Source organism: Siphateles boraxobius, unplaced genomic scaffold, assembly GCF_051911475.1.
Source record: "Siphateles boraxobius isolate OS27281-9 unplaced genomic scaffold, OSU_SipBor_1 20, whole genome shotgun sequence".
Taxonomy (NCBI): Eukaryota; Metazoa; Chordata; class Actinopteri; order Cypriniformes; family Leuciscidae; genus Siphateles; species Siphateles boraxobius.
In genome coordinates, this window is record NW_027508811.1 from 5976522 (window position 1) to 6004344 (window position 27823).

General features: G+C 38.7%; 1 protein-coding gene across 1 annotated transcript in view; it reads left to right on the plus strand.

Annotated features, from left to right (window-relative positions):
* eys (eyes shut homolog) overlaps positions 1-27823 on the plus strand; it is a 388659-nt gene that overhangs the window by 70920 nt on the left and 289916 nt on the right. The window contains exons 5-11 of the mRNA XM_077236480.1: positions 2187-2301; positions 8047-8206; positions 11624-11728; positions 13893-14032; positions 21200-21363; positions 21940-22193; positions 23619-23723. Coding sequence (XP_077092595.1) covers positions 2187-2301; positions 8047-8206; positions 11624-11728; positions 13893-14032; positions 21200-21363; positions 21940-22193; positions 23619-23723 — 1043 coding nt within the window. The remainder of the gene's footprint in view (positions 1-2186; positions 2302-8046; positions 8207-11623; positions 11729-13892; positions 14033-21199; positions 21364-21939; positions 22194-23618; positions 23724-27823) is intronic.

Genomic DNA, 27823 nt, shown 5'->3' on the forward strand with positions numbered 1-27823 from the left:
AGAACAGGTTCGCGGGCTGATCTCGAGCAATGCGACACGGTAAGAAAGCATTTTAATTAACCCCGGAATTAATATCATCGCTGCGAGATCTAGCGAGAAGCATTCAAATTCAGCGCAGAATTCTCTGTTATAAAACCATAGATATCAGATCAAACCGTGTTGACGTGGAAACCAGGAGAAACATTGTGCCATGAATGAACAAGTTAAAGAAGGCTTTTCAGTCCACAAATCACCAATATTTAATGTAGTAAAGCTAACTGTAACCAGGGTATTGTGGGAAAAATAGTTGAATGTTTTCGCATTATTCATTTCAGGGTTCGTACAAAGTTTTGCGTGAAATTCAAGCATTTTTCAAAGACAAAAACATTATTTCTTCAGAACCATATCTATATACTATAACCAGTATATGGCAGCAGAGGAGCCAGCAGCCATATCACCCTATAGCCCAAGACTGGTTGCCTTCTGAAGCTAAGCAGGGTTGAGCCTGGTTAGTACCTGGATGGGAAACCTCCTGGGAAAACTAGGTAGCTGTTAATAGAGGTGTTAGTGAGGCCAGCAGGAGGTGCTCACCCTGTGGTCTGTGTGGGTCCTAACGCCCCAGTATAGTGATGGGGACACTATACTGTCAAAAAGCACCATCCTTCAGATGAGTCGTTAAGCCAAGGTCCTGACTCTCTGTGGTCATTAAAAATCCCACCATCGTCCTTCGAATGAGTAGGGGTGTAACCCTGGCATCCTGGCCAAATTTGCCCATTAGCCCCATCCATCATGGCCTCCTACTTATCTCCATACTGATTGGCTTTATCACCCTGTCTCCTCTCCACCAGTAAGCCGGCGTGTAGTGGGCGTTCTGGCACACTATGGCTGTTCATCGCATCATCCAGGTGATGCTGCACATTGGTGGAGGTTGAGGAGATTCCCCCCTTCTATGTAAACCACTTTGAGTGCAGAGAAAAGCAGTATATAAATATAATAAATTATTATTATCTTATTAGCCATTTCCACTTCCTATATAAAAATAAGGTTGTTGTTAAATTTATTTTATCTACATCTCAACTCAAGCTCAGTGCTTTACTGTCGAATGTGCATTTCCAAGAAATAAACATGTAATATATATTATTAGTAACTGCACTTATTAATGCAAAACAATAGTAATTTTACTATTAACAATAGTACCCCCCCTCCCCCATGCATCAGGTGCTTGGCTGGTGCTACTGCATCCACTTTTTTTGAATAGCAAATCACTCATCTTGTGTGATTGGGTTTGTTGACGTGATTGGGTTTGTCTGTGTACAGCACCTGTTCATAGTTTGTATTAATCAAAGGTATCAATTTTACATGCTTTTGACAAATTGTTTTGTTATGAAACTCACATTTTGAAACGCTGAATATCATGTATGCTGTGATTGTGTGTGTTTCTTAGTATGTGATTATACTGGCCAAAAATAGGAACACAGTCTGTATAAAGTGAAATACTCATTATATTTCCAGTTGTAAGGTTCAATATTCAGCCTTTGACAGCTTTTGAATTACTTCCTGCTGATAATGAGGGAGTCCGCTATAGTTTCGGGTGCTTTATGAGTTCTTCCAGTCCTTGGGGGGTTCACGGCTATGTCTTCGCTTGCTCCTGTTCATCTTTCTAGTTTTTATTAGCAAAGATTACTTGAATCAATACTTTTGATGGCCCATCTGACTAAAAGACAAACGGAAGATAAGATAGATATTGAAAGTGGAAAAATGAATTAAAAATTGAGAAAAAGAATGACTAGAGGGTGATAGTGTGTGTGTAAAGAGAAGGGCAGATAAAAGCAATAGCAGTTGGTCACCTGGGAGTCTGTGTTAATAATTGAGTCATCTTGCCTTTGTGTCAGAATAATTTCACTGATGTCTTATCACAGCAGAAGGAAGGCAAAAATCTGACTGAGGCCAAGAAAACAAGAGGATATATGAAGCATGTGCCAGAGGTTGAACATTTAACAGACATTCTTGTCATGCGTTTGCTTAAAGGGTCTTTTAATTCTCCACAAATGTCACCAAAGAGCATAAAGGTCATTATGACACACCAGTGACATCTAAAAACAGCAGTTTAAGTGCCTGCATTTACTGTGATTGTTACTCTGTGCCATTTTTTTCCCTCTTAGAATCTATTTTTATATGTGGCTAAATTTAATGTCATCTTCCTGTAGATGCCTACAAGGTTTTCGGGGGAAGAACTGTGAAGAAATAATTGACTTCTGCAAGCTGCTCAGTGTTAACTGCCTGAATGAGGGATTGTGTCTCAACCTAGTTGGAGGATATAATGTAAGTAACCTATTTTTTGCAGTGGTTTATTTGCACATACAAATTAATTTCAGATAACATACATTTGTTATATTACTTCATTAAAGTGAAGAAAAAAAGCGGTTCGGCTCGCTTCGCTTTTCCACTGCGTGGTACAACTCGCCTCGGTGCGGCACGGCTCGGTTCGCTTTAGCTCGGTTGCTTTTCCACTGCAGTTAGTACCGCTTCAAAGTGGGTGGGATTATGACTGATCGTTATAGTTTATCCGTTCCTCGGCAACCAACAAGAGGAACGTCTGCACTTCTCGTCCACTGACCACGATTCAGCCATTTCTTCTTTGGAATTTTATTTTCTTCAAGCAAGTCAAGCAAGTACTTTTAAAACAAGTGCTACAGCGGTGGCTTTTACTGGCTATTTAAATCTAGCGGGTTTGATGTCTCGCAAATACAATGACGCTGGTAGTGACGATTCTGTCTGTCTGACCAATCATGGTTCTGCAGTGTTTTCACGTCTCATTTTAGTATTGGTACGGTACGCTTGGAACCTAAACAGAGGTGGTACCATTTAAAGCGTGCCGAAGTGAGCCGTACCGTACCATACCATGCAGTGGAAACTGCCACAAGTGAGCCGTGCCGTGCCAAGCCGTACCGTACCATGCAGTGGAAAAGCGCCAAAGCGTGCCATACCGAAACGAACCGTACCGTACCATGCAGTGCAAAAGCGCCAATAGATTCAACAAAGTGCTGGAAACATTCCTCAGAGATGTTGGTCCAGATTGACATGACAGCATCACACCATTGCTGCAGATTTGTCTGCTGTACATCCATGATGCGAATCTCCCGTTCCACCACACCCCGATGGTGCTCTATTGGATTGAGACCTGGTGATTGTGGAGGCCATTTGAATACAGTGAACTCATTGTAATGTTCAATAAACCAGTTTGAGATTATTTGAGCTTTGTGACATGGTACATAATCCTGTTAGAACTAGCCATCAGAATATGGGCACACTGTGGTCATAACACTGTGGATGGACATGGTCAGCAACAATACTCAGGTCGGCTGTGGCATTTAAACAATGCTCAGTTGGTACTAAGGGGCCCAAAGTGTGCAAAAAGAACATCCCTACATCACATCACCAGCACCAGCCTGAACCATTGATACAAGGCAGGATGGATCCATGCTTTCATGTTGTTTACACCAAATCCTGACCCTCACATCTGAATGTCGCAGCACAAATCAAGACTCATCAGACCCGGCAACATTTGTTCCAATCTTGTTGATTTTTTCAATTGTTGCCTTAGTTTGCTGTTCTTATAGCTGACAGGAGTGGCACCCGGTGTGTCTTCTGCTGCTGCATCCCATCTGCTTCGTGGTTCGATGTGTTGTGCATTCAGATATGCTCTTCTAAAGACCTTGGTTGTAACGCAAGGTTATTTGAGTTACTGTTGCCTTTCTATCAGCTCAAACCAGTCTGGACATTCTCCTCTGAACTCTGGCATCAAAAAGGAATTTTTGCCCACATAACTGGCTCTTCTCTTTGCTGGACCATTCTCTGTAAACCCTTCTGATGGTTGTTTCTGAAAGACTCCATGTCACGTTCATAGTCGCTTAAATCATCTTTCTTCTCCATTGCGATGCTCACTTTCAACTTAACCATGTCTACATGAGTAAATACATTGAGCTGCTGCCATGTAATTGGCATACTAGATATTTTAAGTTGAACAGATGTACCTAATAAAGTGGCAGATGAGTGTAAATAAATAAATAAATAACTAAATATATTGTGAGAGATTGTGGTTTAGTCACATGTGAACTACGAGGAAGGAACAACCTCAGCAGCAGGAAGGATGTAAAGGTTAGTAAGCTGGGCTGAGTTGAGTGGGGCACGGAGGGGGGTGACTCTGGGACGAGAGAGTCACTGTCGAGCCCTCTTGAGGTGTCGTGGGCTAGACGATGAAACTCTGAGGACGGAAGGTGCCCACTTGAAGACCCTAGAGATGTTCCCTACTCAGCTCAATCCAGACGGTTGTCATGGGGGGACCGCACTGTGGTTGCAGCCGTTGTGTGTGCTGACGCGCAAAATACACTGCAGCTATTAACACCAGACAGAAGGAGATTCACATCACCAAATGGAAAGAAGCGTAAATGGAGGGAGAAGCATAGGTTACTGTAAAGTCAAGTCAAGTCAAGTCATCCTCATTTATATAGCGCTTTTAACAAAGTAGATTGTTTCAAAGCAGCTTTACAGAGATAAACATATAATTTAAGGTAACAGAGATTGGTTTGGTTTTATAGTGGCTCTTGAAAAATGTTTTTTCCAGCTAAAGTTAGTTTTGATTGATTCACTTACGTCTAAATGATCATTTGTTATTAAATTAGGGGCCGCTAAGACGACACCGTTCTCTCTAAACAGACTTTAAACGTGAACCTGTGATAGACGCTGATGGCGTTCACACGCGCATTAAGAATTGATTCTATATTTATGTGCGTTTGAATATATGTGCACAGGTTTGTAATTCCTTACAAACCATGCCTAAACAAACTACTTGTCTATAAATTTTGATGCAGAATTTTTATTTTATCTTATCACTTTGGGTAGGTACGCGAACCGAAAAATTCCACAACGCTTTATCTGTAGAGTGGTATAGGGATCCTCAATAGGGAGAGGCTAGTTGGCACTTCAGCACTGCATTGTCATCGGGTCCAGGCGAAAGTCCTTCGTCAGGTCTGGAAACGGCCTGGATCCAGCAGGCTGCGGGAAAACCTCGGGATAAACAAAGACACTAAAATTAGCGTAGATGCCATTCTTCTTATGATGTAACGAGTACATCAGGATTTGAGGGAAGTGTTCCCAGTTCCAGCTGACCTAATCTAAGCAGCCTAATATTGAATTATAGAAGACTATAGAGTGTTATGTGAATGCTAGGTCAAAGAGATGTGTTTTTAGTCTAGCTTTGAACTGACAGACTGTGTCTTCTTCCCGCACAATGTCAGGAAGATTGTTCCAAAGTTTGGTGCTAAATAGGAAAAGGATCTACCGCCAGCAGTCGATTTATATATTCTAGGTATTATCAACTGGCCGGAGTTTTGAGATCGCAATAGACGTGAAGGACTATAATGCGTTAAGAGCTCCCTCAAGTACTGGGGAGCTAAACCATTTAGTGCTTTGTAAGTAATCAGCAATATTTTAACATTTATACGATGTTTAATAGGGAGCCAATGCAGTGTTGACAGAACCGGGCTAATATGGTCGTACTTCCTGGTTCTGGTAAGAACTCTTGCGGCTGCGTTTTGAACTAGCTGTAGTTTGTTTATTAAGCGTGCAGGGTAACCACCCAGTAGAGCATTAAAATAATCTAGCCTTGATGTCATGAACGCATGAACTAGTTGTTCCGCATTTGTTAATGAGAGCATATGACGTAATTTAGATATATTTTTAAGATGGAAAAATGCGGTTTTACAGACACTAGACACGTGACTTTCAAATGAAAGATTGGTATCAAAGAGCACACCCAGGTTCCTAACTGACGACGAAGACTTAACAGAGCAGCCATCAAGGGTTAGACGCTATTCTAGGTTATTACGTGTGGAAGTTTTTTGTCCAATAATTAGAATCTCTGTTTTTTCAGAATTTAGTAGTATGAAACTACTAGTCATCCAATTTTTGATATCAACTATGCATTCCGATAATTTTGTGAATTGGTGAGTTTCGTTAGGTTTGGAAGAAATATAGAGCTGAGTATCATCAGCATAACAGTGAAAGCTAATTCCATGTTTCCTAATGATATCTCCTAAAGGTAGCATGTACAGAGTGAACAGCAACGGTCCTAGTACTGAGCCTTGTGGTACGCCATACTGAACTTGTGATCGATAAGACATCTCTTCATTTACTGCTACAAACTGATAGCGGTCAGATAAATATGATTTAACCATGCTAATGCAATTCCACTAATGCCAACATAGTTTTCTAGTCTATTTAAGAGAATGTTGTGGTCAATGGTGTCAAATGCAGCACTAAGATCAAGTAACACTTGATCTTGATCAAGTAACACTTGATCTTAAGTAAGACGTAGTAAAGCTAGGTCTTAGTTGGTGCTTATCTTGGCGAAAGCCGGGTACAAATCAGCATGAAGTTTTAACATCTACTCTCATGTAATGGAATTCATATATATATATATATATATATATATATATATATATATATATATATATATATATATATATATTTTTTTTTTTTATTATTATTATTATTATTATTTTTAGTTTTTTTTGTGTGTATGTACATATAGTAGTCAGATTGTTTCCCATTTGACTTCCTACCCAAGGTGGCAATGCAAATACAGCTGAAATGACAAATAATCATCCCAAAATTCACCAAAAATCTCTCCCCGCACCCGCGGCTAATGCATATCTATTAATTTATAATATTTTATTTTTATTTTATTTTTATCAGTCTCGCAGTCACATTATAGCATCCTTGATTTATGCTTGTGTCCCAAGGTTTCAGCCATCCTCTTCTATTTCAATATCATCTTTCTGTCACTCCCATCAACAGATCTGCACTTTGAGTGATGTGTCACAGTTATACACTGTCGATTGATGTAGTCGCATCTGTTTTTGTTATGAAGTGCTCTAGACTATGCGCTTCACATGGATTGATTTACTTCAAGTGCAATTTGTTAAACTATGAAAATTGGTTGTTCATACATGGGGATTCTTCACAGTTATGCAAAATGTATGAATTTAAATGCTCTTTTGATATAATGCAAAAATATTTTTAAAGCGATGTCTTGCATGGAGTGAATGCCCTATGATTGATCCTGACTGATAAATAGTTCATCTAAAAATGAAAATATGTTTACATTTTATCCTTTTGTGTGTGAATGAATAATGACACAATTAAAAAAAGTTGTTGAACCCTTTCAATAATCAGAATATTCAAATATTTATTTTACATGTATAAAAAGAACAAAATGAGGCCTGAAAAATATCAACATTCTCAAAAAGGAAGAGAAAAAAAAAGTTTTTGAGTCTGTCAGCATTAACTCTGAAATATGTAAGAAAGCAGAAGCTCTCTATTTTATGTTCCAGTAAGCTGATAATGTTTCGGTAAGCTCAAAAGCTTGAAAACTTTGGTTGCTATATATGACTTTCCTTAAAAATAACCTGAACACAAATCTGAAACTTGAAAAACTGCACGGCTACTGTTGCGCATTGGAATTTTTCAGCAGAAGTTTCTGTGATGGATGTAAGCATTAGTTATTATAAGAGCTGATTTGGTTAACATGCTGTTTGGAGGCATCTGGTTGTGTAATTTCTAATCAGTCACATCCTTAATTAAAACTTTGACATATTCCAGGAAACAGGGCACATGTTTTCATTAGCAAATTGGTGATGAATTTGTTGGTCATCAGCAACATTTTTCTTTTCTGAAACGTCCTGTCTCCCCCTTTAATCTTCCTAAACTCTATGCTGTATAATTGTCTGCTGAGTAATGATTCATGGAGTTACCAAGGACTGAATTAGCTATATTTTTCTTTTTTGATTTAAGGATATTTAGGAAAACCATAGGGGATTGAAAAGTATAATTACCTTTTCATCAAAAGCTTGAATGCATGTTTAAACGAACTATTAGAACAGCAGTGTATATGAATATGTATTTTTTTTAAACACATGATTGTAGAAGTGTTTAGTGCTTTGCTGATTTATTGAATATCTAATAATTCAGGTTAATTACTACTATGTTTTTTTCTTGCCCCTACAGTGTCTCTGTGCACCAGGATGGACGGGGGAGTTTTGTCAGTACTTGGATAACGCATGCATAGCCTATCCAAACAGATGCTTGAATGGAGCTACTTGCATCAGGATGAATCAGCCAACTGCACCCCCGCACTATATGTGCACCTGTCTCCCTGGATACACAGGTTAAAAGAAAACTCTATCAACAAACTCCGGAATATGTTATCCTGATATATGTTGAAGTTTGCAGAGAGTTTGTCAGCAGAAGCTTTTTTTTTTAAAGCCACACTCAGATTGATTTTTCTTTCTACAGTAGAATTGGAGAGGGAAATTATTGTAACGTTTTCATGCAATGATAGAGATTGCATATAGCAAAAAATGTTACATATCACACATATCAGCTATATCTGTATAATTCTGAATATAGCATATACAATATTTCTGTCAGGTAGTGGATGTGTTCTGCCAACAACACAGTGGCTGGTGACACTTTTGAGAAAGTAACATGACACTCAGACTTACCTCAAAACAGAATGCAAAATTCCCAATATAATTCTTGAATTTTAATTAAGGTAGCACACTGGATTAAGAATTTGATTTTGAATGAAAGGAAACTTCCAGAAATATTATTTTAATATGTATGCTGGGAGAACAATTCATTTCCCTGAATGTTGTACTTTAACTCAAACCGTTTTTCAAAATGAAGCCAACCATCAATATATAGTCAGTGCATTTATATCTTTATATTAATACTTATTTTGTATAAAGTGTGTACATTTAATGGTGCTGTTTGACAAAATACCTATTTATGTTTGTTTTTTTGTTTTGTTTTTTGTATACTGAGGAAAACATTCTACCAGGAATAAATAGGCATATTTAGTCTAAATGAATGATGTAATTATGTTTCATTACACAATTTGTGTTAGACCAATTCTTGGAATTGCAGTTCAATAAATTATTATTCTTGTCATTTAATATCCTGTGGGCATGGCCAATTCTATTCAAATTCCAACTCATGAATTTGAAAAGGAGCCAGTTCTGAATTTTGCCCTAGCCTGAATGACACAGTTTCATGTCCAACGTCTATATCATCCGCTGTAATGTGACTCAGAGTGTGTGTCCCACCGAGACGAGTCCCGCTGCCCTGAGGCATCTCTTTACCGTAACTCATCTTTGCACATTGCCCTCCTAACTGGATTATTCTGTAATTTGTTTCATCATGCCTGCTAAATGAAGGGCAAATAGAGGTTAGAGAACACTGAATCTTTAAAACTAACTGGGAAAGCAAGATCTTTCATTAGATTGGCCACCAGTACATGAGCACAGGGGGATCTATTTGCCTAAACAACCCAGAAACAAATCAACAAACATGGAAGGATTTAGTGGGATTTCATCAGTCATGACGTGTTGATCTCAGTGATATGCATTGCATTTTAATGCTCTTGCATAGGAAAATATTAAGTATTTTATAGGCACTTTACATGAATTATAGATGATCTGCATTTCATGACACCTATAAACCGTAACATGTAATGAAGCCATATTGCCTGAAAAATGCCGTCCCATTTCTTTTAATATTACATGGCAGATCTCATATTGTCAACGGGATAATCGCCCATGCTTCTGTGTCCTTGTTATCACCTCTCAGTCTCCTTGATGGCTCTATTTCCCTTCTTAGCAGATGAAGAAATCCATCTTTCCACATCCCAATTGTCAGCGACAAGAGGCATCTGACGATGTCTGCCTCTCTGTGGGCTGTATAATGGATTAGAATACTACTAGGAGAAAACATGTCACAGCTGAAACCTCAATGTTTTATTTAGACGTCTCGATGATGCTGCCGATATCTCCTTCGATTAATGACCCTAGAGACTTAAAAATGACCGTCCCTGTCCCATTTCTCTCCACAGTATTGCCAGAAGGCCAATGTGAAATGTCAAGTGCTTTCATTATAATCTTCCTCCAAAAGTCAGACGACATGTTGAGGGAAGATAATGTGACTTCTGCCACAGCAGAAAAAAGTGTTGGTGAAGCAGATCTTGCACTGGATAAGACTTTCAAATATATATATTTTTTGTTCTCTACAGCTTGCCTTGCTTTTTCCATGCAAAGATTTGATTTATTGATTTGATTCCATGTTAAGTTAATTATTAGACTCATATCTGCCAATCAGTTGGGAATACGAGCTTCAGAACAGATCTTGAGTTGCTGATGATTACGAACCACTGTAAATATGAACTGCCTTAACACGCACACAAAAAAAAAATTCCCTTATGGCCCGTTTATTAAGTTTCCAGAGGTAAACCTGAAGTTAATGATGCAGCTTTATTTATATTCGCTCGCATCCATAATCTTCAAGAACATTTAGTTCAAAAATTTTTCTTAAAAGAATAATTCACCCTAAAATGAATTATTATATGCATACAGTATGTACTCCTCACATATATGCTTTATTTTTTTCCCCCTGTGGAAACAGATTTGAATAATCTGAACCATGTCTGTCAAGCTAATTTTAGACAAAAAAAAGTCATAGAAGTATATATTTTAAATGGTGCATTTTATATTTTCAGTAATGATATTAGTTTTAGATAAGTTTTAGTAATTGTAAGTGCTTTTATCATTTTAATTTTAATATTTCTATTTAGCTTTATTATAAGTACTTTATTTCAGTCAGTTGCCAAAGCAACATTTATAATTTTCATTAAAAATCAGTTCAGTTCAGAACAAGCAGCAACCTTCCAGTCTCTCTCTTGAATCCAACACGGAAGTGACTTAAACTGAAATTCACTGAATGGTCGCTAGAGACAGGCTCCAAAAAAGAGTCAATCACATATACCCCCCCTTGTTAAAATGCCCTACAGCCTGGTACAACAAGTGGTTTTCATCTATATAGCTAATTTTGCCCTTCATGACAAGTGTGAGGGGGTAATTGTGATAATTCCGTTTAAATTATATTTAAATTATATTCAGCCTTAAAGTTCTGTATAATTAAGGACGTGACCACTTGAGTGACAGGTGGATTGCCGCCGCTGTCACTGCTAGCCGTGTGTCTGCTGTCTGTTAGCCGCCACATCACCTCAGCTAATCCCGCCTCTTTGCCCATTTTCGGTTTATCACAACACCATAAAATGACGCACGGTTGCCAAGATGGGGATGGCCGGTTTCGCCCACTTTGGAATTCAAAAATGCTCTTCAGAATCCTACATGTGACGTCACGGACACTACGTCCATATTTTTTTACAGTCTATGGTTCAGAAGTATTTTAGTTTGCCTCCTCAATTTTTTGCATATGTTGCATCATTTTACATACTATCTGTCTGCGTTAACTGTCTGATGTGACTCAGTTAATGGCACTTTGAACTGTTGCTAAATTAGTTTCTTGTGGGTGTTTCAGTATGTAAAATATGATTTGGGATTTTGTAAAATATCATTCTTTTCTCTGTGACATGCACCACACAGTGAGCCATGGGGGGTGGGGGGCGGGGGGGGGGTTCCAAATGTACTTTTAAATCACAAATGTCAAAAGTGAAGGCAATATCTTCAGGGGAGATGGAGCGTAAAAGCTTAACTAACACTCCATTCACACCCCTGTCTTCCTGCAGGACGCTACTGTGAGGCTGAAGCAAATGAGTGCGATTCCAGTCCCTGTCAGCACCAGGGAACATGCACTGACTTTGTTGGATACTACAACTGCACCTGTCCTTCAGGTATGAGTTTCTCTTACTCCTGAGAATGAGCTTTTTTTTTTTTTTGACTGTGCCATAAATCCCCACAGTGCCAGCACCAGCAGCTCTGACTGACAGGTGAACAAATCACTCCCGTTCTCACACTGCCAGAGCTCATTAGTACTGCAGAATTGTGTCAATATTGTGTTATGAAATGCTCTTCCCTTTTGAGGCCACCGCATTGATATGGTTTCCTCCCGTAATTGTTGGTTCTGCTCACTCTTTCTGAGGCATGATTTGCATTCACTGATGCAACCTGATGGCTCACCCTAGAGATTGGCAACTCACTGGCGGGGTTACAAGCATGCTTCTCTGCCAGCTGCTCCCTTCCGCTCAATGAGTAGAGGACCCAGAGTCCCAAACGCCCCCTCCATAAACCTGCCCACGCATACTCGCCGCTCAGAGAAAGAGATGCAAAAGGGAGAATCGTTTGAATGACTTCCTCGTAAATGGATTGAAGATGCTTTTTCCGTTTTAATAATAAAAAAACTTGACTAGGCCATTCTGAAATAGTGGACATAATTTAAGTATGTTAAATTGTTGTAAATGTAAAATGGTTAAAGGGATAATGCACCCAAAAATGAAAATTATGCCATTATTTACTCACCCTCATGTCATTCCAAACCTTTAAGACTTACTTTGTCTGCAGAACATAAAAAAAGAAGATATTTTGAAAAATGTTGGTAACTAAACAGTTTTTCTTATCCCTTTGACTTCCATTGAATAGATACAAAAAACACAGTGAGACATTTCTCAACAGAACTTGTATGTTCCTCAGAGGAAAAAGGAAAATACAGGTTTGGAACAACATGAGGGTGAGAAAATTATGAAAGAATTATATTTTTTGTGAGAACTATCCCCAAAGTAACCATGGTTAAGTGTATTAACCATGTTTTTTTGGCGGATTGACTACCATTTGATTAACCATAGTTTTACGGTTAGTGTAGCAAAACCATGGTTAATATGTAGTTACCATGGTTTACCATCGGCTGTCCACAACAGACCTAAACCAGCCATGGTATCAGCACAAAAACACACTCCAAAAATATCATCTTGATTATTGTTATCAACAAAATCTTTGAAAATATCAACATATCATTTTTTTGTCAATATTGCACACCCCTAATGTGCAGTATGTATTTATATTTCTTCAGGTCTTTACAAATGTGCTGTATCCCTGCCTTTAATGACATTGTAAAATCTATGATTTAGTGGGCATAGATCACAAAAAATAATTTCAAGCCATATGGGTCTGGATTGTTTGGAAGAGAGTTAATATCTGTAAACTTTTTAATCTTGAATATTGTATTTAGGTATTATAACAAGAATCAGTTTATTTAATTAAATTAAATAATAATCATAAAATATCATTAGAAAACAGCTGGATGAAGCGCAGCGGAATGGAACATAATGTAGGAGTCTCAATGTTTTTAAAAGTTATTTTTAACTGCATGTATAAATAGACCAACAATTAAAAAACATTGATTTAAAGTTGTGGAATTTGCTATAAATGTGATAATTTTAAAAAACTCATTCTTAAGGCATTTTAAAAATATAAAAACAATCTACATAGATTTACCAGTTAACCGCTCTAATCAACCATAGTTGACCATCCTGACCCATCCTTTATTTTTTATAAGTGTGATCTTCCTGCTTAAGCCTCCATGTGAATGTATTTTGAAATGATTGGTTTTCATTATGTAAAACAAATGCAAGCAAACCAGTTTTTTTTTTCTCTCACTCAAAAAGCCCTTGAAAAAACTAGCCTTGGCCTCTTTCTGACCTTTACAATTTTGTTCTTTTCACTTGTACTGACTGACTTTTAGGCTTTGAATAAGCTTTCAAAAAATTGATTGCCGTTTTCTTTTACTTTCTTTTTCAAAGAAACAAAGGTAGGGGGAGAAATTTGATTTCCAGCTTGCTTCATGTTCATTGATTGACCTCATTGATTGAGGCACAATGACATGAGGAATATATGGAGTGAATTCTCAAAAGCATTAACAAGAGCGAAGGCGTTTCAATCTTGTTTAATCTTTTAAATTCTATTTTTGCACAAGATTTCTTTTAGTTACCAATCAAGGAGGCAGCCATGGTAAAGGCTAAGCGATTCTTTAAATTGTTTTGCGTTTCTCACCTCCCTTTGCAGGATACACTGGTGTTGACTGTGAGATTGACATAAACAGCTGTGCATTTCCCAATGTCACCTGCCCTCCTGGAACATTCTGTGTGGATTTGCCAGGTGACCAGTTCCATGTTTGTCACACTCCGTGCCCTCGCTATCTACAGGTAGGTCAGAATTGGTCAGCCCCCTCTAATCCCTCGTAATTCAAATAATTTCCATTGCAATGTTCTCAACTATTACTGTAAATTAGGAAACATGATATTATATGTGCATTAACGCCCTTATTAAATAATTCCAACAAAGGTAATAATAAATTAAATAAACAAACAAACAAACTGGACTGTCTCATGTTCAAAATCAAAGAAAATAAATAAATATATATATATATATATATATATATATATATATATATATATATATATATATATATATATACGTATATTTAATTTTCACAATACAAAAGTTTTATCCAGTGACTGAAAGAAAAAAATACACAAGGCTACAGACGTTTACAGATATGAACACAACATTTTGTAATTAAAAGACTCCAAATGTCAAAAAATTAAGTATTAATGACTTTATCATTTACAGATAAATGGGAAAGTCCCAATGTCTCTGACCAGTCTTTAAAAATAAAATATACATTTCACAAAATACATGCATTAATCGGTTATGATTTAACTTTAATATCATATAATATGAACTGTAGAAACAAAGTCAGACTCAGTTAAATAATTACGCACCAATTTTATAGAATTATGTGTCTTCATGTTGCAAAAAAAATGGCCGCCGATCAGAAATTCTTAAATCAAACCATGATGACATCATTGGAGATATGGCATGCATGGAATTCAGAATGACCTTTTGATTTTGGGCAAATAATGGACTACTTGCACAACTACTTACACAACTATTCTATTTAGTACATATCGGGAGTTTCCGGTTAGAGCGTTCAGCGCACCTATACATGAGAATGTTGATTATCACTTTTTTATGGCTGCCAATTGATTAAAACAATGAATGATGATCTCAGTTAATTATCTTGACGCTGCTGAAATGTTCCTATAAATATATTTTCTTTCAAACTGTGCATGAATAATAAACAGTGTTGTGCAAGTTACTTCCAAACTGTAATACATTATATATTACATGTTACTGTTATTTAAAAGTAATTCATTACCTTACAATATTACTGTCTCAGAATTGTAATGCGTTACATTACTCCTGTATTACTTTTGAGTTACTTTCACCAAAATAACTATACAGAAGTAGAACTTAACATTCTAAAATGACTAGGGCTGTAACGATATGCGATATGAAACCGAAATCGCGACACTCAGGTCCACGAACCTGCAGAATGGCGACACACCCCTTCCAACTCCCAGCGTTATCCAAACCGTCCAGATCCAATGCTACCACATCTTTAAATTACTATTAGTATTATTTGAAGTTAACTTAACATTATAAAATATGTAGACCTACACCACAAAACTAGTTGAGGATAAATTATTTAAAATTTGGGAATTCCAGCGTTATGGACATGACATTTGCAGACTTGCAGTCAAAACTTATATAATTATATAAATTCTCAGAAAATGCATTAATACCAAAATATTGAAACGTCTGTTTAGCCATAGGCTCCTCCCAGAAAGGAGTCCAGACATTAGAAAAATATCAGTCTACACATGCGTTTTATATTTAATATTAGGGAAATCGACAGTCATGTGTGACAAAAAAAAAATCTTTAACTTTTAGGAGGCAACGATTTTTTTTGTTGTAATTCTGGGAATTACACTGCGCAAATCTAATGAGGAAGGGTTGGCTCTCCACAGAACATAAAATATTCATTTTATTTTATTTTTCGTGTTCGCATTTATGAGGAAAAAACAATGTTACAGACGTGACAGTTTTCCGTTACGGACGCGACCGCTCTGAAGCGGCACTAAAAGACTGCTTTAAAACTTTCACAGACACCTTACACAGAAGACACGAAGCCTTTCTTTAAAGTGAATTTCGTTTTGTATTAATTGTACGGACCTGAAAAATATATCTATATTGAAATGTCTACTTGTAAACAGAACAATTCAAAACGAAAGAAAACAGACGGCTCTCTGCTTATGAAATGAAATGTGCATTTCTCTCTGGTGCATTAACTAGCCTACTGCGAAGATCGCGAGTCAGCATCGTCAACTTCATCTTGACTTTATTAATAAACAATCAACATGTCTCCTTGCTATATTTGACATATTCATAATCATTGCTTTTGCCGGTTCTTTATGACAGCTTTTAGGTGCTTTATCGGCAGCGCCGCCGCCCTTACATGAACGCGTCACCACGGCATCAAAAACATGATTGATGAAAACATGAAAAATACCACATAAACATAGCCTAACTGTTTAGAAAGAAAACACAGAACGAATAGCCTAATGCGCATACGTCCATCTCGCGAATGTAGTCTTCTTCATGCCATCTTCACCATTAGCCGCTTTTCCTCTGGCCAGCGTGAGCACAGAGGCCGAAATCATACCTCACTGCACTCCTGTAAAAAATAAATCGCTATACAAATATATTAGACGCTGCCATTTAGTCTTTATTTACAGACTTGGACACCACACGCGGCTATTGGCTGACCACGAACAGGTAATTTAGCCTACTTGCATCTTTCATTCGTTAATGTCTGGCTTTTTTTTTTGTTTGTTTGTTTTACAATTAAAACTAAAAGTCTGTTGTAACGCAAGCCTTACCGAACATGTACCGAGTAAAATATTACTGAAAATTGATTAGTAATGCCTTACACTACTGCGTTACAGCAAAACGTAATATGTTACTGTAATGCATTAGGCCTACTTTTGTAACGCGTTACTCCCAACACTGATAATAAATAGGCTAAATATATGTATCCACTAAGCTGCAGCAGTCCTATATGCTCGTCTTCTCATTAAAAGTTTTTTTTTTCTCTCTTTCTGACATTTCATACCTGTTGGGTTTACATTTTTAAATGAAATTTGCTTGTGTGCGCTGGTGTTTATTCCGGTCTTTTAAAATAGTTGAATGAATGAATGCTCGCAAGGTGCCTGTAGCAATGTTAAATAGGCTATAGGCTATTTAATCAATAACGTACACAGCGTAGAGGAGAATGACAGTCTACTACTTTGAATATTATAGCATTTTGGGCATAAACATGTAAGTAGTGAAAAGATTGACATTGAAAAATGACACAGAATGATTAAAATATTTAATCCAAATAAATAAATGTTTGTGGTTTGTACTGATGTTATTCATCTATTCTCATACACTTCAGCGTTGCAGTCTGTCACGGTGTGGGTTTTGTGTCTTGTTCCTTGTTCTTGTCTGTCATGTGATTCCCTGTTTGTCATGTGATCCTGCCATGTGTCTTGTCCCATGTTCAGCTGTTCCCCGTTATGTTGATTAGTCTTCCCAGGTGTTTCAGTTTAACCACGCCCCCTCGTTATCTTGTTTAGCTTGTGTTCCCTTGTATTTAAACCCTGTGTTTTAGTTCAGTCCTTGTGAGTTCTTGATGTTGTTATGTTTGCTATTCCTGTCTTCGTCTTCGTGTTCCTGTTCTGAGTTCCCTCGAGATTACTAGTTTGTTAAATAAAGTGCTTGCGATTGGATTCACTCTCTGCTTCATTCCTGCCAGTACGTGACAGAAGAACTCACCGCCAATGGATCCAGCAGTTGTTAGCAACCAGGTACTAAGAAGATTTCTAGCCTCTATGTTTCAGGATGGCCAGCGGATCGAGAAGTATGTGAGGGACTTTTTGAACTGCTGCCATCTGGGATCGCTGTATGACATTGAGCTCATGGACCTGTTCTGGAGCGGCTGGATGCGGATATCGCGCAACTGATGCCGGATGATTATACCGGTTGGACCCTAGAGGGATATATTGACCTGGCCCTTTACTTGGGGGGTTCGGCATCTACGGTGGGCTTGGCTGATGAAGCACCCTGCCAGTTCACAGTATCCCTGGAGCCTATCCACGTCCCGCCTGTCCAGCCAGAGACCGTCCAGCCAGAGACCGTCCAGCCAGAGACCGTCCAGCCAGAGACCGTCCAGCCAGAGACCGTCCAGCCAGAGACCGCCGATCCAGAGACTGCTCAAGTCACGTCTGCCGATCCAGAGACTGTTCAAGTCACGTCTGCCGATCCAGAGACTGTTCAAGTCACGTCTGCCGATCCAGAGACTGTTCAAGTCACGTCTGCCGATCCAGAGACTGTTCAAGTCACGTCTGCCGATCCAGAGACTGTTCAAGTCACGTCTGCCGATCCAGAGACTGTTCAAGTCACGTCTGCCGATCCAGAGACTGTTCAAGTCACGTCTGCCGATCCAGAGACTGTTCAAGTCACGTCTGCCGATCCAGAGACTGTTCAAGTCACGTCTGCCGATCCAGAGACTGTTCAAGTCACGTCTGCCGATCCAGAGACTGTTCAAGTCACGTCTGCCGATCCAGAGACTGTTCAAGTCACGTCTGCCGATCCAGAGACTGTTCAAGTCACGTCTGCCGATCCAGAGACTGTTCACCTCAATACCTCCGAGCCAGTGTCTACGGACAAGATGGCCGCCTCCGAGCCAGAGTCTGTTCCTGTTCCCGAGCCATTGTGTGTGTTGTCTGTTCCTGAACCCGAGCCAGTGTGTGTGTTGTCTGTTCCTGAACCCGATCCAGAGACTGTTCACCTCAATACCTCCGAGCCAGTGTCTACGGACAAGATGGCCGACTCCGAGCCAGAGTCTGTTCCTGTTCCCGAGCCATTGTGTGTGTTGTCTGTTCCTGAACCCGAGCCAGTGTGTGTTGTCTGTTCCCGAGCCAGTGTGTGTGTTGTCTGTTCACGTCTGCCGATCCAGAGACTGTTCAAGTCACGTCTGCCGATCCAGAGACTGTTCACCTCAATACCTCCGAGCCAGTGTCTACGGACAAGATGGCCGCCTCCGAGCCAGAGTCTGTTCCTGTTCCCGAGCCATTGTGTGTGTTGTCTGTTCCTGAACCCGAGCCAGTGTGTGTGTTGTCTGTTCCCGAGCCAGTGTGTGTGTTGTCTGTTCACGTCTGCCGATCCAGAGACTGTTCAAGTCACGTCTGCCGATCCAGAGACTGTTCACCTCAATACCTCCGAGCCAGTGTCTACGGACAAGATGGCCGCCTCCGAGCCAGAGTCTGTTCCTGTTCCCGAGCCATTGTGTGTGTTGTCTGTTCCTGAACCCGAGCCAGTGTGTGTGTTGTCTGTTCCCGAGCCAGTGTGTGTGTTGTCTGTTCCTGAACCCGAGCCAGTGTGTGTGTTGTCTGTTTCTGAGCCCGAGCCAGTGTGTGTGTTGTCTGTTTCTGAGCCCGAGCCAGTGTGTGTGTTGTCTGTTCCTGAGCCCGAGCCAGTGTGTGTGTTGTCTGTTCCCGAGCCAGTGTGTGTGTTGTTTGTTCCCGAGCCAGTGTGTGTGTTGTCTGTTCCTGAACCCGAGCCAGTGTGTGTGTTGTCTGTTCCTGAGCCCGAGCCAGTGTGTGTGTTGTCTGTTCCTGAGCCCGAGCCAGTGTGTGTGTTGTCTGTTTCTGAGCCCGAGCCAGTGTGTGTGTTGTCTGTTCCTGAGCCCGAGCCAGTGTGTGTGTCTGTTGTTCCTGAGCCCGAGCCAGGGTGTGTGTCTGCTGTTCCTGAGCCGGTGTCTGCTGTTCCTGCGCCTGAGTCACCGCCGTGGCCTCTCGAGGGGTCTTCACCGCCGTGGCCGCCCGAGGGGTCTTCACCGCCCTGGCCGCCCTGGCCGCCCGAAGGGTCTTCACCGCCCTGGCCGCCCGAAGGGTCTTCACCGCCCTGGCCGCCCGAAGGGTCTTCACCGCCCTGGCCGCCCGAAGGGTCTTCACCGCCCTGGTCGCCTGCGCTGCCTGCTCCGCCCTGGTCGCCTGCGCTGCCTGCTCCGCCCTGGTCGCCTGCGCTGCCTGCCCCGCCCTGGTCGTCTGCAGTTCCTGCTCCGCCCTGGTTGCCCACGCTTCTCGACCCAGGTCGGCCATTGCAATGCCCTGGTCCTATTACCCTGCACGGACCTGGCCCTCCGTCCCTCCCCCAAGACCGCCTCCGCTTCACCACCCTCCTGAACTATTGTTTTTTGTTTTTTATGGGCGTCGGGAGCCGCCCATAGGGGAGGGGCTATGTCACGGTGTGGGTTTTGTGTCTTGTTCCTTGTTCTTGTCTGTCATGTGATTCCCTGTTTGTCATGTGATCCTGCCATGTGTCTTGTCCCATGTTCAGCTGTTCCCCGTTATGTTGATTAGTCTTCCCAGGTGTTTCAGTTTAACCACGCCCCCTCGTTATCTTGTTTAGCTTGTGTTCCCTTGTATTTAAACCCTGTGTTTTAGTTCAGTCCTTGTGAGTTCTTGATGTTGTTATGTTTGCTATTCCTGTCTTCGTCTTCGTGTTCCTGTTCTGAGTTCCCTCGAGATTACTAGTTTGTTAAATAAAGTGCTTGCGATTGGATTCACTCTCTGCTTCATTCCTGCCAGTACGTAACACAGTCACCCTGTGGTGAAATAATGGCGTATTTTTAATATCTGCTGTTTTCTCAGATCGGCTTGGGTTGGATTAAAACTTCATGTATCGATAAGTTTGGAAAAATCTGCGCACAGTAAACATCAGAAAATACCTTCTCCTGTAAAAAAAAAATTGGCAATTTTTTTTATCTTATTGTGGACACTCGTTTTAGGTAGTTCAACTCATTGACCACAGTAAATTGAAAGTAAACATAACCGGAAATAAGTGAGATGTACTATTTCCAAACGGAAGTGCGTCACGAAGCTCAGTGCAAGCGGTCCATTACCCCAACAAAACTTTCAGTCAGCTGAACTGTTTTTATCAATGACAAGACAGACAATAAATAAATGAAAAAGCTTGAATCATGTTAAGTATAAACAGTTTTTTTACAGTAACAAGAAGGCATGTGAACTTTTTAGTGCATGAACTAATTTAAAATGCATACACCACCCTCTTCCACTTCCTTTAAAGCACATGAAAAGAGCAGGTTAAAAAAACATTTCTTTGCATGCTATATTCTTTTGAAGATGTGTTAAGCTGTTTGCAAGCTTTGTCACAGAACTATATACTAAAGGCAAATTGCATGTCCCTTTTGAACACGCTTGATCATTGGGATTTGTTTTACTTGTGCTGATAATCACCAACGTAAATGACAATTAAAATGCATTAGCTTTCCTTCATTAACCAGCATGTTTTATTTAACAACGGGACCAAGCAATCCTGTTTACAAAAGACCAGAATTACCTTTACACACATATTTAAATGAAGGCTTGTTCTGGAATAATGGTTGATTTTAATTTTGACAGCCATGTGCCAATGGAGGACATTGTGTTCTTAACAACATCACCAGTTACGGTTGTGTTTGTGCACCTGGATGGACTGGGCTGACCTGCTTGGTCAACATAAATGAGTGTGTCCAGCACAGGTGTCAGAACGGAGCCACCTGCGTGGATGAGGTTGGTGGGTACAGGTGAGTCTGGGTGAGAATGCAAGTTTAGAATATAACAAATGCCTTACTTAGAAATTAAGTGTATTCAAATAGGATTCTGTTTTGTTCATACAAAGGTTTTTATAAACAGATGAAATACATTTCAAAGATGGTTGTGTGTGTATGTATATATACATGAACTCAAATTGAAATACAAATTTGCAATGAAAGAGATTGTTTACCCATTAATGAAAATTCTGTCATTATTTATTCTCCGTCATGTTGTGCCAAACCTGTATGCTTTGTTTCTCTACTAAACTACTAACCCCCCACCCCCCACCCCTTACTTTTAGGATTATTTATACCTTTAATATAGAAACAGAATGCTTCTCTTAGTATAAAATTAAAATTGATATTCTGTTCAGGTTCAGTAGCTGTTTACAGTCTCATTCTGAAATTAAACCACCCATAGCTGCAAAAACAAATAGCATGTTCCTGTGATAGAAAGCAAAGCAAATTACATCGTCCTCCCCCATGACTCATCCATTTATTTTCATACTGTGTCCGGCTGTTTTGCGTGCGATTCCATTTAAGAGATACTGTTTTATGCATTCCAAGTTGCCTTTGCGGTCATGGATACACTGGAGTCCTCTGCGAACTTGACATTGACTTCTGCTCTGGGCATCAGTGTTCAGAACACGCTGTCTGTCTGGACCAACAGCACAACTATACCTGTCACTGCATGCTGGGATATGAGGGAAAGTTCTGTGAGCTTGAGACGGATGAATGCAAAAGTGCACCCTGTGCCAACAGTGCCATTTGCATTGATCTGGTGGCAGGATACCAATGCTTGTGCGCTCCAGGATTTAAGGGTAAGCTAAATGTTTTACTGTGGTACCATTGAATGTCTCTGGCCCTTTCTTAGGCATTGGCTTTCAATATCAACATTGTTGAATTCCTTATGATAAAAGAGAAAAGGTGGCTATAAGTATAGCATAATCATGATTTCGTTGTTTGAAATAAATTATTTGAAACTATTCTTTTAAAGTATTATAGTTCATTTATTCATATTTAAATTTATATGAAGGTTATGAGCAAGACTTCATTCATTCCACTTTTCATTTTCCAATTAATTCTCAATTAATACAATTGTCCTGTGGCCTTCCTAAATTTTTTTTTTCTCATTGAAAACACTGTTTACAATTTTAAAAACACTGTTTACAGTGTTTGGTCACAAAACACTGTGACATTACAGGAGTAAAACATGTTTCAAATGGTCATTTATATTGGGCCTCATTCATGAAACTTAATCAGTAAATTTTGAGTAATATTCACGTAAAACGGACCTTCCCAAAAACTCGACTCTGGATTCACAAATATCAAATCTGATAATTAAATATGTGTATGTTAATGAATTCCAATTATTCGTAAATTGGGAGCTCCTGCATGATCATTCACAATTAGCATAATCAAACTACGCAAATTACATGTCCAGGAACGCTGTGGAATCTTCTGGACTGCCTTTTCAGGTTTGGCTCCATTATATTGCATAAATGCAAAAATTCATATAAGACTTGTAGGTCATATGCCTAACGATTCATGTGTGTCCACCAAAGCTTTTTAGCCAGCTGAAAAAATGCCTGCTTGAAAACGCTTTGCAAGTGCAGCGTTTTTACAGCTGAGACGCTTTGGTTGCTATAATTTGGATTATCCATGGCAGTAACATGTGACTACTATCTCTTTTTTTGAAGAATATCACAGGATACTAAAATTCAGTAACCAGAAATATTAACTTCTCCATTGTTGTTCAGTCGTTGTTCAAGTAGGATGGTTGGTCAGTGTAGTTTGGTCCCGCACCTCCTCCACTGTGATTGGGCGGCTGGTTAAAAAGTGGCAGTGACGAGTGAAGCATTTTACCCAAAGTTGAAAAGTTTACAATTCTCTGCTACTAAAAAGAAAAAAAAAAGGACAGGGCAAACGAACTCATGAAATATCATTATGTTGCATAGTGCATCAAAATGCAGTTTCATCAGTTTGCTTAAAAGGACACAGAACGTTTGAACGTTTTACGCACCATTTACACGTGATAGGAAGTATATTTCTTTTGTACCAACTAACATTTTGAAAATACAAACATTTTCATTTATCTAAAAATTTACATCAGAACAGCTTTACAAACGATTTACACAAATTAGTTCTGCCCGTGTTTCACGAATGAGGCCCATTGACTTATAACACTAGTAGTCTATAACATGATATGAGACAGGCTATTGTCTTTGTTAATGTCCATCATGCAGGTCGAACATGCTCCGAGAATATGAATGAGTGCCAGTCCAGACCCTGCCTTAATGGGGGCACCTGCATTGATCTGGTCAATAACTACATTTGTATCTGTCCACTCGGTAAGTAAAGTCTTAGTACACTGTTCCAAAACAACAAGTACATCCTCAGCTGAGAGCAGTCAGCTGTGCTACACCATGTATGATTTAAAGAACTTGATATATAGTACATATTATGTTGAAAAATATCATTGTTCTTGGGAAGGAGCCACAGGTCCATATTAGTAATAATTCCCCAGGAACCATATAGACTTTAGTGAAGATGTTATCTCCACAGCTCACATGCATCTGTAGATGTGAAGCTTTATTGGGTCCCAAGAAACATGTCCTGTGTGACTCATGCTCCCTGTTTTGAAGATAATCTACCAGCCCAGAAGGAAGAGAATCCATCAGTGTAAATTTTCTAGTGTTTATTAAAACGGCCTCTCTTTAATTCTCTCAAACATGATGGTGACAGAAAACAGACCTCCATCTTGTCAGGACAGGTCTCATTAGCGAGCACGATTCTTACTGGAGATGGTGTGGTGTTGGGGGACTTGATCAGGTTAGAACCTTAAAAATTCATTTAGATTTCGGAAATCAATAATCAAGATTGAATCTTAAAATAATAAGTGATGGGAAGCCATTTTCGAAGGCCTATTCTCAGGAAACAATGCCTGAAAATCTCAGCATTTCATTTTAAAGGGTTACTGCTGAACCTTCCAGAAATCATATTTTCCTATCTCAGGAGTACCAAGAACCAAGGCTGTAACTGCCATAAACACTTATACTGTATACAGCTATGGCCCAAAGTTATATACAGCCTTGGAAAATTGACATCTTTACCCTTTATTCAAATATTATTTAAAATGGTTTAAAGATTTTGTTAAGCATATTGTATATTTGTGCTTGGAGTCGATTGTTTGGTCACACTTTAGTGTGTCTTTTAATATTTAGTAAAGTAGTAATGTTTAAGGCATTATGTAGGATTAAGGGATGTAGAATATGGCCATTAATATGTGCTCTATAAATACTAAAAAAAGCCAATCTCCTAGTAATATGCATGCTAATAACAGTTAATAGTCAGAATTGGACCCTAAACTGCGTTAATACAGATAAAACAATTGGCAAACTTCAATGAAACTATTTGTGATGACATACTTTTTGACCATCTGTCATGCAAAGAAGTTCTGCACACATGCAAAAAGAAGAGCTAACCAACTAAATATTAATAACTGATTGTAGTCGATGTATTTTGTAGTCAATGTATGATTCCTGTTAGCTTTTTTTTCTATGCATTTTTTTCGCATAGTATTTGCCTATTTTTGCCAAATAATTTGTCAGATTTGTCACACCAAGTTTAGTGTTTTGTTCTTCCCTTCCCTGTTTTGTTCTTACCTTAAATTCCATATAATCTATTAAACTATAATGATGAATGCAGACATGCAAATTAATTGTCCGATACTCTGATAAAAAACAAAAAAACAATGCTAATTGATTAGCATTTACATTTATTCTAAAATGAAATTAATTTGCCAAATATATTAATTAAATCTATGAAATAATAGGAAATGCACTGCTTCCTGAGAATAATCCAGAAACTCTTTATGCAAACTTAATATAACACAAATCACTGAAACATTTTTAGGTGACATGGTGCCATAAGGCAGAACAATGATTTAAAAAGAAAAAAAAAACAGTGCAGCACAAACGCAATTTAGGAAGAACCTTAACATGAATGCAGATTATAAAATGTGCAATACTCTCAATAACAAATATTTTTCATCTCAGTCCTGTCTGCTGGGCCGTTGATGCTGCAACAGGTTGAGTGAACTGAGTGGGCTTTCTGGCAAGAATGGAGCTAGTTTTAGTCTCTGCATCCTCCTACAAAGCTGACAAGTATGCGTATTGCATGTCAGGAAATGACAGAAAATAAGTGCAGTCTCAATAATCCCTCGGTAAGTGTTTGAATCATAGCCCCCAGGAAAATAAAAGTATATAAGCTGCCACCATGCTGTGGACACGACTGATTTCTAGATAAGAGGTAGTCATGAGAGTATGGTGATTCGATGCCGTTATTTGATGGTAAGCATTATTCACAGTACCAAGAACAACTTATGGTGCACATAATGGAAGATTATATTTATACTGACATTTTCTGAAAGGACGCATGAGTATCTTGTTCATGATCCTGTGTGCATACCAAAGCGTCATTTGCATCATTTTCCCATTTCCCATACATTTGAGAATAGCAGGAGATATTATCATTGTGTTCTTGAATGCACTAAAACATTGAATGACTAGCTAGCCATGCTAGCAGGATGTTTTTATTTTATTTTTTTCTTTCTGTTAAGCCTTTGTGTTAATTGTATGTTTATAGCTTTATATATGGTACTATTCATGTTCATATAATTATTGTATTTCTCTCCTCTGAGTGCATTGTGACATTTTATTACTGGCATCCTCTGTGAACAGCAATGTCAGGTCTTTTGTTTAATTATTTCACATCTATATTCTCTTGGCATGCCACTCGCCCCTGAGAGGGAACGTGTTCTCATTACCCTCACGGTTCAGAAGACCAATAAATACAAATGCTTGTTCTTATAATCCTTCAGCAGACTTGTATGTGCATGGAGGTATGTATGCAATTATATTTTAATGGGCTTTGTCATCCGGTGAATTAAAATGTTGGTTTCTCAGAATACTGCCTTGATAGGTGAGCTGTTGGCCGATGTTGCTTGTAGTCTGTGTCTACGTTCTGTTGCAAAAGGCATTGCAAGTCACTGAAACATGTATTCTCTCTTATAGAGTGGGTAAATACCAAGGAAGTTATCTTAACGGCAGATTTTTTAAAACAGAATTTTTAATCATATGTTGTGCTTTATTCTGTCAGGAAATAAAATAAATTGACCTTTTAGGGAACAACAGTCTGACACTTGGACAATAGCCAAAAGCACCCAGTGTATCCTTTAACATCAGACTGAAATATATTTGTCGTTACTTGCTTTATATAATTTTTTGTTTTGTTAAATAATCATTTTTATATACCAATAATCATTTGAAAGAAATTACCTTAATGCATCCTTGCTGAATAAAAATATTAATCATTTGTGACCGAAAGACATTTGATTTGTTACAAAAGATTTCTATTTGAAATAAATGCTGTTCTTTTTAACTTTTTAGTATCAAAGATTCCTGAAAAAAAAAAGATCACATGTATCCACAAAAAAATTAAGAAGCAAATTGTATTCAACTTTGATAATAATAAATGTTTCTTCAGCATTAGATGTATTTTCATGTATTTTCAATTTTAACATTTCACAACATTACTGTTTCTCTTATTGTTTAGTGTATTTTTGCTATGAATGCAGCCTTGGTGAACATAAGAGACATCTTGCAAAAACATTGTTACAAATTGTACCAACTCAAACTGTTGTTATGTCATATCAGGCAGGAAAACAACAAGAGGCAAGCAGATTTACTAGCAGTGTAAACTTTTATTAAACAAAATCGAAATAGAACAAAATAGAATAATCTAATACAAGAACACGCAACGTAACAGTGTGCTTATGCACATCAAACAGCAGACAATGAACTGAGAGCAATGAACATATACAAACTGTAAATATATTAAAACAAACTGGTGTGAGTGATTAAACCATGGTAACCAACGATAAACAAACTAAAAGTCCATGAACACGAAACTGAAACAATAACAGTTGAATGGTACTATTTTTTCAAAGCAAAAAGTCAATTTTAGTGCACACTTCTGCGTGTCCTTGTGAATATATGAATTATTTTTCAATGAAGCCTCCAAACATAACAGTTCAACCCCCCAAATTTTCCACGTTCTAGGAAAGTGTGGTCAATACAATTTTTTTCAATAGCGAAATTCTAAACTTTTTTTATTTTTAAAGTAAAGTTTTATTTTTAAGGCTGCACCAGAACAGGTGCTGCACATGACCTGTGGGCTGTAGTTTGGACACCCTTGAAGTGGGCTTTTTGAAAAAAAAAGTGTGTATTTTTGGAGTGTTTGGTACTTGGCTGCTTTGTTGGAGTGAGAATAGCTCACAGCCCTGGAATGTGTCAGAAATCCCATTTGGAAAAGGCAGCACTGTACGTGTGACATTCCTTCATGCTACATTAACTTCTCGGTGAATTGCACGCACAATTGGTTGTTAAAT